The following is an 11,863-nucleotide window of genomic DNA, read 5'->3' on the forward strand; positions in this document are numbered from 1 at the left end:
GTTTTGTTAAAGGAAGATTGACCTCTGATAACACGAGAAAAATCATTCACTTGATCCAGCAAGTTCAGATGTTCCCTCGCTAGCCTTATCTCTAAATGCAGAAAAGGCCTTTGATAGGGTTGAATGGCCTGATCTAATGGCTGTCCTTAAAAAATGGATTTGGACCAATATTCCTGAATTGGGTCAGTGTATTCTACATCTCTCCCCTTGCTTCATTATCAATTAATGGAAATATTTCTACCAATTTCAATGAGGGAGAGGGACATGACAGGACTGTCCCCTCTTGCCCCTCTTTTTTAATCTCTCTTTTGAACCACAGGCAATGTAAATATGTCAGCACTCAGCCACTGATGTTATGACTATAAACAGGAAAGAACACAAAATCGGTTTGTATGCTGACATTTTTATACTATTGAAGAATCCATCCTCATCAATCCAATTATTATTGAATGTGGTTGATATTTTTTGGAAAGATTTGTGGTTTTCGCATTAACTGGAATAAATCACAAGAAATGAATATATCCAAAAGACCAAATCCTTCTCAGTTTCAGCATTTTCCATTTCAATTATGCAAGGAAATAACTTAGGTGTTAACATTTGTCCTAATCTTCCCAAAATTGTTTCTATAAATACGGACAATATAGTACAAGAAATTTCCAAGGATGTAGAGAGATGGTGTCTCTTTCCTCTGTCCTTACTGGGGAGAACAGAAATAGCCAAAATGTATATCGGCCCAAGATTGACTTATATCATTAAGCTATTGCCTTTCAAAGTATCTTCCCTCATTCTTTGCTCGACTAAATAGGCGTATCATGACATTTATATAAGATTAAAAAAACAGCCTTGCTTGTCACACAAGGCCGTTAAAAAAACTTGGACAACTGGACGTTACATGGGGTTGCCAGATTTGTATCAATGTTATCTAGCATTCCAAACGTGTCCTGTTGTAAGGGGGTTCCTTCCAGTGGCTCTATATACACAGCGGCGTGGTTTGAGATTGAAAAATTAGCTATGCCATTTGGTTCCCTCTCTTCTTGTATATACCTTAAGATGCTACCCAGTCTTTGCATCTACATGGGGCATTCTGCAATGCGTTCAGATTATTACAGCATCAAGTCTTACAAATTCTCTTCTCATACCACTATGGGATAATCTGTGCCTCAGGATCAAGGCTAACTCCACGCTTAAGACAATTTGGATAAAAAAAGGATTAACAAAAATTAAAGATATAATACAGGACTATAGACTGGTCTCCTTCAATTAAATGTGAAACAAATACCAGTTATTGCTGTGTCTCAGTTCCTTCTTTCAGCGGCTATGCTTAAAGATTCATGCAAGGATGGGGACAATTGGTTTGTTTCAACTCTCTCAGCTCTAGAAGAACATGTTAAGAAATATGGAAACAAAAGTCACTTTGTAGGAATTACTTACAGGTGGCTCAATGCTTTGCATTACCCCCTCAAGCTCAGTCTCAAAGAAAAAAAGTGGGAAAAGAACTTAGCCTTACTAGCACAACAGAAACATGGGAGGATATCTGGCTTAATATGAAAGATACTTCAAGTTCTGTATTCTTGCCATTCTTCCAGAATAAGATATTAAATGAGTAGAATGTTTTTGGTTTTTTTAAGGCTAGATTGGCAACATACAGTAATTGTTGGCAACGCAAACAGCCACATGCTAACCTTTCACACATCCTCTATGCCTGTCAAAAAGGCATATGTTCTGAAACACTATTTACAGCTCTTTCTCAAAAATTTTAAGCGTTGCTCTTTCCTTCTCCTAGCTTGTGTATTTTACGGGTGCTGAATGAGTTGGAATTACCAGTTAGTGTTAAGAAATGGATTGCAGTAACTATTTTAGTGGTCAAAAGAGTTATTTTGAGAAAATGGAACTCTGCAGTTCCTCCCTCATACACAGATTAGCTTAGTGAGCTCTCTACTATTGCATTAATGGGGGGGGGAAATGTCTCTGTCTAATAGAAACACTTGGGGAAAAAAAATATGAGGATCTGGTCACACATGAAACGATTGCATACTTTTGCAGTTTAGTATATATTAGTCTATGTTCTCATTTAGTCACTTTAATAATTGATGCCCTGAATGACCTTTGCGGCTTTGGTTTTGTTTTTTTTCCAGGTTGTGCAAATAATGCACACTGAATTTTGTTATTTATCTGTTATCTCCATGTTGTGCATGAATTTCTATGTTTTGTTTCATTATGTGCTTATATTTTATATAAAAACAAGAAAAAATAAAGTTTTAAAAAATGTGCAGGGCTCCAAACAGCCAGAGCATTTATTCTTTTTTTATTTCTTTCCCTATCTAGTCCAGCTGTTATGAAGTAATGTGGCTGGCTCATGAGTTGTAAGTCTGCCTGGAGCCTCCAGAAGCCCTCAGACCTGAAGTAGTGTTTGTGCTTAAAGCCAGCTCTGAGTTAACATAAAATGGGTCTTAGTAAAAGGTGTCCGTGCCGGCATACCACTGTGGATTATCTTACATCTTGTTCATGGATCAGTTGGTTTAAGATGGCTTTGGCTCTTGCCATCTACGTGGGTTTTTGTTATATATATATATATATAATTTATATTGAATTCCATTACCCTGAGATGCTCTTTCCATTTGGTATGTTTCCAAAAACCCCACTCAAAATGAATAAGTCTCAGTATATTAAATGTGGAAGTGCGTCAGTGGTAGAGACAGAGACTTTAAAAATGACTGACTGTCTTTATTTAGATGAACCTTTATGTTTTATTTAGAGACAGCATAGCTCAGTATTCCGAGCATGTGCTGAGTCAAGGGACCTGAGTTTGGTCTATTTAGGAACTTACGTGGTGCTCTTTACTGTAGTGTTTGAGCAACCCATGATCACTAGTGAATTTGTCCTCATAATAACCGTGTGAGGTGAGGTACAGAGAGCAGGGGTGGGCAAGCCACATCTGGGCTGGCCCTCAAGCTCCTGCTAGGGAGCAGGGTCTGGCAGCACTCTGTGCATGCCGTGGCTCCCAGGAGAACCAGCATGTCCCTCCGCTGGCTCCTATGCATAGGGACAGCCAGGGGGCTCTGCACTCTGCCCCTTCCCCAAGTGCCACCCCCCGCAGCTCCCATTGGCCGGGAACTGTGGCCAACGGGAGCTGCAGGGGCAGCGTCTGCGGATGGGGCAGTGCGCAGAGCTGCCTGGCCCTGCCTCCCAGCCCTGATTTCCCCTCCTGCCATCCGAACCCCTTGGTCCCAGCCTGGAGTACCCTCCTATACCCCAAACCCCTCATCCCCAGAGCCCGCACCTCTAGCCGGAGCCTCCACCCCACCCCAACCCCCTGTCCCATCCTGGAGCCCCCTCCCGCATCCTGAATTCCTCATTTCTGGCCCCACGCTGGAGCCCGCACCCCCAGCCAGAGCCCTCACCCACTCCTGCACCTCAACCCCAATTTTGTGAGCATTCATGCCTCACCCTACAATTTCCATACCCAGATGCATCCCTCGGGCCAAAAAGTTTGCTCAACCCTGGAGTAGAGTAAGGGATTTGGTAGATTTTACACAAGAAGTCTGTGGCCGAGCTGAAAACTGAACTCGGGTCTCCTCAGTCCCATTTAAATGCCCTATCTGCATCCTTCTTACCTATTCTGCTCTATTCTTGGCATCTACCACTGACTTTCTGGTGACTATGGGAATGTCACTTTACCTCTCTATGCTTCAGTATCACCAGTTGTCAACTGGGAATAATGATACCTTCATTTGTAAGGCATCATGACAGCAACAGCTGCAAAGATCTATGTTATTTTATTACTTCAGACTTGACCTTTCTCACTAAAAATTATGCCAGGCAGATATTCTAATGCTGACGAGACAGCTCTAGGCCTGGCCTAATACCAATACACTAGAATGTAGGTCTGTCAGACTAGGGAGAATTCTTAAAAGCTTTTTGGCTTTTTCTGGTTGGGTGGAACACCTTGTGCACATCTTGAAGATAGGATCATTCCTCTACAAAGAGCAGGATCTGTCTGATATCTTCCTCTGAGGGATCCATCAAGAAGACCTCTCAACTGCTGGATGCTCACTGGGAACAGGAAGGATTTTTTCCCCCCATGCACAATTGGTTAGATGTATTTTGGGCAGGCTAGTAGGAGGGGATGCCTTCATCTAGCTATAGCTGGAGATGGGACACTGAACAGGCTGGACCACTGATCTGATGTGGTACGAAGAATCCTCTAGAAATAATGCCTGGCTGGGGTGTCTTGTTCACATGCTTATGGTCATACTGATAGCCAGATTTCAGGTCAGGAAGGAATTTTCCCCAGGTCAGACTGGCAAGGAGCTGGGGCAGGGGCTGGCTTCCTCTGCAGCACGGGGTTTGGTTCACCTGCTAGGATCATCTGGGTATATCTCACCTAATCAGTTCCCAGCCATTGGAGTTACCTCATGCGTTAGTGGCACCTCAGTCTCCTGTTATCTGCCTGTAGCACGCAGTTCAGTCTCCCAAGAACTGAAATGATTTGGTCTAACTGAAAATGTTGGGCTTAGAGGGATATTTGGATGAAGTGTAATGGTTTGTGATATACAGGAAGTCAGACTAAATGATCTAATGTTCCCTTATGCCTTTAGACTAGAGCCATGCACAGCTTTATATCTGCGATGCGGATATCCATGAATATAAATTTGTATCCGCGGACCTGCAAGGCTCTACTGGAAACCGCAGCAACAGCATGTCAGGCCGCCACTCCCAGGAGCCAGCACCCCGCACCTGCAGCTCCTCTGGCGTGGCTGTACCACCCCGAGGCCTGTGGCTCACTGGCAGCTATCCCTGATCGTGCTAGTGTGCGCAAGTGGCTCACAAGCTCCTGCAGAGGAGTCCATTCCATACTGCATATCTGCATATCCTAGGAGGAGGTCCAGCACCCCGTTCTTGGAGCTAGGTGAATCAATGCCATTGTGGAACTGTAAAACAAAAGTGCGAAGGTGCACCAAAATCTTATGGAGGAGGAAGATGGAGGGGATTCAGTATTGCCAATCTTCAACGATCAAAAACCAGGAGTCAGAATCCCCAAAATAATGAGATCGGCCCCAAAATCTTGAGATTTTTTTTAAGTCAAATCAGGTGTATAGCTTGTCTTGACTTTTTAACTCCCCTCTACTCCTCTGCTAGAGTGTGTATGATAATTTCAGGTTGAAAAGACAATCTTTAATACGCACACACACACGCCTCTCCCTGGCTGCTCAGAAGAAGACTCCACTTTCCCACTTCTCACCCCTCAGACAAATTCTTCAGTGCTCCTAGTTCTTATTGCCTTGATATGGATACTACAAGATAACTAAGAATGTCTGCTAGGAGACTCAACAGTTAAGCTTTCAGACTGGCCCTTGGAATGAATGATGTCCTTATGACTCAGTTATAAAGCTGGCCAAAAAAACTTTCGCCAGAACAGTTTTCCATCAGCAAATGCTGGTTTGTCAAAATTGAAACATTGTGTGGACACATTAATTTCAATGAAATTTTCAGTGGAAAAACTTAAACAATTTCAAATCAAAATGGAGTATTGTGTTCTAACTTGCTTGTTTTGGTTCATCTTAATTTTAACCTTTTAATTTATATAGAAATTAAAAGAAAACAGTGGGACAGAAGTTGCATTTTCTGACCAGCTCTGCTCAATTGATAGTAGTTTTGCATCTGGACACAAAAATCTAGGCACAAGAGAGCCTAAAAGCTGGCTTAACTGGCCCTTGGAGGATGTTGGCGTAAGAGTATCCACACCACCCTCAATTCCCAGCTTCTGGAGTGGGGGTGGTGTCTGGGGAAACAGGGCGAGTTCAGGGCATTTCTAGGCCTGGGCAGTCCAGGGCTGTTGGTGTAGCCCCTTGGGGGTCATAGGCAATGGGCAATACCCTGATGCTGCTCTACTTTATGCCAGGAAGCTGCCACTAAAGAAGGGAGATCACAACGGTGGCTTAAAGCCTCCCCTTCACCCCACTTCCCTCGTCTTGAGCCAAGGACAGATCTATGTGAATGAACGTGTCTCTACACTTAGTACTTAAGAACAATAATAAACCTATTTTCTGTGAAATATGAACAGCTATTTATAATCACTTAATCGCTATCCTCATTGTAGACTGTTTTTGTGTCATCCTGATTTTAAAGAAAGCATTAACATAACAGACTTCAAAACCACACTCAGAAACACAAACAAAGGGCAACTCTCTGTATATAAGCAGGAATGCAGAATATCTAAAATTACTACTTGTTCAGTAGCTCTGAGGAAAGAATTTTTCCCTAGATGTCTAAACTTTACTCAAACGTTCCTCTCATTTATAAAGTTTGTGCTTTGATTTTATGGAAGTGTGCTGACCATACATCTTACAAGGTGAGATAATTTAACCGTGTGGATCTGGGTACTAGTTACCAGTTTGCAGGGAAGATTAGACATTTTTCAAGTTCTGTTTTGATTTTCTGCAGGGTTGTTTTGTCTGATTTTAAGAAATGGACTAAACGTAAAATGCAGAGGAGTTTGGAATGAGCAGCTCTTTTGTTTTAAATCTCATCCTTATTCCGGAAACATATGAGTCTGCTCTCCCAGTGTGCAGAACTGGGGCCAAAGCCTTCCTTCTGACTTCCAGGTGAGCCTTTGCATTCAAGAGCAGACAGTAGCTTTAACTCCATTTATAGGATGGAATAAGAAGAATATTCATAAATCAGGATTTAAGAATTTTGAGTGCTCAACTGATACTTTATTTTTTCCAAGTGGAAATTCTCTTCCTCCAAAACCGGTTAGTATTAGTATTGACTCCAGGAGGATTAGAGATTTATGATAACATAGGTACTTTATTTCTATTTGATTAACTTTATTTTGTGTAACAATTACAACACACACCGCTGTGTCTGTCATAGTAAGTCACAGCATCAAGGCTTTTTCCACCTCTCTATCTAGGGCTTTCAACATTCCACTCATCTTCCATCTCAACTATAATGCATTGTTCTTTGTTGTTACAGGTCAAGTTTCCCAAAGCCACTAAAAGCTGAAGATGGATATTAAGCATGCAAAGGATTATCTTTACTGGCTATACTATCAATACCTACTGATCACCTGTTGCTATGTGTTGGAGCCCTGGGAGCGATCCATGTTCCATACTATTTTTATTACTGTTTTTGCTATGGTGGTGTATACAGCTTATGTCTTTATCCCTATCCACATCCATTTGGCTTTTGAGTTCTTCTCCCAGTTATTTGGAGATCAGCGTGAAAGTACTGTTGCCATTATGAACTGAACTTGCCAGGGTTGATGATGCAACAGCTACTATGTGAAATGTCTTCTTCCATGTAGGGGTTTTTTGTTTAGAAAAAGGTTTGGGTTTGTGGAAACAATGCTTCCTCATACAAAAGCTAGCCTGCACAATTACCATAACTGAAAACCAGAATAAAACCTCACTGTACAGTTCGTATTTAAATAAAACACAAGCACAGCTTTTATTCTGTGACTGTGCAACACCGACTTTGGAATGCATTACTTAATATTCAGCTTACCTACTGAGACTAGTGTTCATAGGTTTTCTCTACATTATGGATCTGCTACATATGTTCTTTAACAGTTAGCCCTTATTTCTTTATTATACTGTCTAGAATAATGATTTTACACATATGGTTTTCACACTCAATCAGAATTTAATTTTACTAGCATATATGAAAATGTATTGCAAACAGCAAAAAGTATTTATGATGATAGTAGGTAGGATATTATACTTTTTGCATACAAAAAAGCTTCTCCTCCCAGCATGGTACACGTGAACTATCTTGCAAAACCTGAAATTCTTTTTTGCATCCTAGTTTACAGTATATCAGAAATGTGAGTCAAATATAGCATGACCCAACCAGCTGAAGTCCGTCTGTCTTAGTAGTCTGCTAATTTTTAAAATGGATGGTGTCATGATATAAAGGGATGGTTTACAGCTTTTCTTTTAGAAAATGAGAAATCAAGACTAGATGAGCATGAATCCAATTTTTAGAATCTAAGCTTCTGCTGCTGGATTTATGGTAGTTTAATTGCGATGTTAAGATAATGTATTATACTGTAAGTAATCTTGCATTGTACAAAGAATGATGTACCAGATATTTAGTGAGTCTGACTTTTTGTTACACTCTACTTTGCTTGTTACAAAAATCAAGTTTTCCCCTTTCCGCTACAATTCATTGGGGAAAGCAAAGCATGCGTTCGTGCTAAAGGAAGATGATCTAGGAAACAGAGTGGAATTTCCTAATAATTGCGGAATTCTGAAGCATTTAGATGGAAGCTTTGATACAGAGGCCTCCTTTACAAAGGAGAAATGAGATTTATTAAAACTGCCTTTGGGGAGCTTCTTAAACCATGAAAGCTTTTTATTGTACATCTGAATCAAACGTGAACGCCAAAGAGCAAGCTATGTATGCAGAATACATACCTCTTGCAACTGACACTACCACTAGGGAAAGTGAGAACCATAAGATGTAAATAGTTTTTGAAGTATGTTTGCACAATTACAGCATGAAGAAATTTTCTAATTTTATTAAGGGGCATTGGGGTCCTGCGTGATAGAAAGAATGACAAATTCTGATGTAAAAATGAGGCTATGTTTATATGCAGTTTTTCAAATGCAAAAATAAAGTTAAATTATTTTAAAACAGTGTTTTGAATGCATAATTCTCAGTTTTGCCTGTATCCATGAATTATATTCATCTAAATACTCTAACTCACTCTCCCCTTTATCTGTGTAGTCTGCTTGCCATTAGATAAACTTGACTAGCTTGTTGCCACTACCTTCTCTGTATGGTGGTAGTAACACATGATTTAGGAAACAATTCAATGACATTTTTTGGTACATCACAACTAGAATATATTTAAATATATGGGAAATATAACTTAACCCACTTCAAGGCCACTTTATACAGGCAAAGGGGCAAATAAGGGCCATGGCATAAATGAGAATAACTGGGAGAAATAAGCAGGGGGAAAATTGCAACTGTTTTTTAGAACTGTGACTGTTTATGTGGAAGTTGCTCTCACCTTTGACATAGCTTTGAATGGCTAGCATTTAGGGCTCCCAGTGAAGTTGATAGCAAAACCCCAATTGATATTAATGTAAGATCAAGCTTTTACTCACTATGTACCCCATCCTGTAGATCCTTGGCACTGCACAGGGTCTACTTCTAGGTGACCATTCTTGTCATTACAGTAGATTACTTGACACTGTGGTGCTCCAAGAAAACTCTCAACTCAGCTTAGTGCACAGATTAGCAGGATTCATCAGTCTGGGGAAAAAGGAAACTAAGTTGTTTCAATACCAATATTCCACAGTTGTGCAGGCAGAACACTAATGCTGAAGGTAGTTCTTCTTTGCCTACTGTACAATTTTTTTTCTGAAGCCAGTCTATGAGCCTGACAATAGCCTTAAGCTTTTCTCTGTACTGGTCTTTTAGCCTCCAGTGGCTGAAAGGATCCTATCAGCTACACACAATAGAAATCTCTGCCCTGTATTCTTGTGATCTTCAGAACACACCAAGCATGGAAGATAGGTATCCATCATGTTAGAGTAATACCCATGGAACATGAAAAGACAAAACTGTTATTCATAAAGGCTGAATTATTGTGTTGTGCATGGTAGGAGTTTTCCTAAGGAAAAGGAAAGTTTTCTTGTACCACTTAATTATCTATGGAATCTGTGATATCTTGTATTTATAACCTTACTTCAATTACTATTAATACAGTAATGACCATGGAAGGATAGAAAGACAAGGTTGGTGAAGTAATAGCTTTTACTAGACCAGCTTTTGTTGGTGAAAGTGACAAGCTTTCGAGCTACCTGAAGAAGAGCTCTGTGTAGCTTGAAAGCTTGTCTCTTTCACCAAGTTGGTCCAATAAAAGATATTACCTCACCCACCTTGTCTCTGATATCCTGGGCCCTACAACACTACAGCCAACATGGTACAGTCTAATAAGATCCTGAACAATTTTGTTTCTCCATAGCCATATAATTTACATGGAGGAAATGAGTGAAAAGTTCAAAACAGTCACAAGAAAACTTCTCTTAGCATTTACTTTAATTATGGGTATGTTTCACATGAAGACACCTTCTACAATTCCCAGTACAATGATACATCTCAGTACCCATTGCAGATTCTTTGATACTTAACTCCTGAAATATAAAAATGATGTACTTAGCAAACAGGACTATATCCAATAACTAGAGAAAAGAAAAACTGAGACACAAGAGACATAACAGGCAGGCAGGAGAAAAGGTTAGAGGGAATAACAGAAAGCAGCAGGAGCTGCAGGGAGAGAGAGGAGGAGGAGCTTCTTATGTACCTCTCTAGCACCCCAGGAGCCTGGTCTGATTAACACCAGCTTCGCAGAGAGCTGCCTGTTTCCTGCTGCTTCCCTGAACCCACTTGAGGAGAACAAGCAGTCAACTGAAGTAGCAGGAGCCAGTTAGGCCCTTAAGATGCTGATATCTTCCCTCACTCAGGCACTGCTACCAGCCTGCTTATTTGTCCCCTTCAATTGAGTGTTGAGAGCCAATATAGCTGGCACAGAACAGCAGTCATGAGTGAAAGAAGAAAACGCACCTCTGGGGCAGCATTCAGAAAAAGAAAGAAAGCAAAGAAAACTTTTCTATCTAAGCAGGAAGGAGCTCTCCTGAAATACATAGACATAAATGTTCACGGTGAGCCTTCCGGCCTCAGTGAGGATGAGTGGTGAGGAGATGCCTGATCTTCCAGTTAGTCAGAGTGCAGGTGACCTGGCAGCTACTACAGCATCCATATCTCCATCTCAAATGGATGCAACCATGCACATTCCTGAAGAAAAGTGTAGATCAGAGAAGAGTGTGGTTCAGGTGCAAGGAACAGCTGCTGCTGAGTTTAGTTCCTTAAGTTTAGATGATCCAGGACTGTGGACCCACTTGAGCAGTAGCCTGAGGGACTTCCTTCTACTGCCTGGGCCACAGCAAGTGAAAAACTTCATGTTCCCTAAAGACAATGAAAATAGAAGTTTCCATCCAACACATTACTGGCGTGAAATCCACAATGGTGACAAAGTGGAGAGGCCAAGGCTTATGTACTCAAAAACCCAGAATGCTGCATACTGTTTTTGTTGCAAAATCTTCCAGTCTAATGTTCCAGCCACATTGGGTTCTACAGGAACAAAGGACTGGAAAAATCTGGCTAGGAATCTGGCATGCCATGAGAAGGCAGAAAATCACCAGAGAGCATTCCATAGGTGGAAACAGCTTGAGATGAGACTAAGGTTAAAGGCCACTGTCATAAATATAAAGGGAAGGGTAAACCCCTTTGAAATCCCTCCTGGCCAGGGGAAAGCTCCTCTCACCTGTAAAGGGTTAAGAAGCTAAAGGTAACCTCGCTGGCACCTGACCAAAATGACCAATGAGGAGACAAGATACTTTCAAAAGCTGGGAGGAGGGAGAGAAACAAAGGGTCTGTGTCAGTCTGTATGCTGGGTCTTGGCCAGGGATAGACCAGGAATGGAGTCTTAGAACTTTTAGTAAGTAATCTAGCTAGGTATGTGTTAGATTATGATTTCTTTAAATGGCTGAGAAAAGAATTGTGCTGAATAGAATAACTATTTCTGTCTGTGTATCTTTTTTGTAACTTAAGGTTTTGCCTAGAGGGGTTCTCTATGTTTTTGAATCTAATTACCCTGTAAGATATCCACCATCCTGATTTTACAGGGGGGATTTCTTTATTTCTATTTACTTCTATTTTTATTAAAAGTCTTCTTGTAAAAACTGAATGCTTTTTCATTGTTCTCAGATCCAAGGGTTTGGGTCTGTGGTCACCTATGCAAATTGGTGAGGCTTTTTATCCAACATTTCCCAGGAAAGGGGGGGTG

General features: G+C 40.9%; 1 protein-coding gene across 1 annotated transcript; it reads left to right on the forward strand.

Annotated features, from left to right (window-relative positions):
* The first annotated feature begins 6,992 nt into the window (after positions 1-6,992).
* Positions 6,993-7,253, forward strand: SPTSSB (serine palmitoyltransferase small subunit B). Its single transcript, XM_077827169.1, has one exon. It carries the CDS (start codon positions 7,011-7,013, stop codon positions 7,251-7,253), a length of 243 nt encoding a protein of 80 aa, XP_077683295.1. The 5' UTR covers positions 6,993-7,010.
* The last annotated feature ends 4,610 nt before the right edge of the window (positions 7,254-11,863 follow it).

This window comes from Eretmochelys imbricata, chromosome 9, assembly GCF_965152235.1.
Source record: "Eretmochelys imbricata isolate rEreImb1 chromosome 9, rEreImb1.hap1, whole genome shotgun sequence".
In the NCBI taxonomy this organism is placed as follows: domain Eukaryota; kingdom Metazoa; phylum Chordata; order Testudines; family Cheloniidae; genus Eretmochelys; species Eretmochelys imbricata.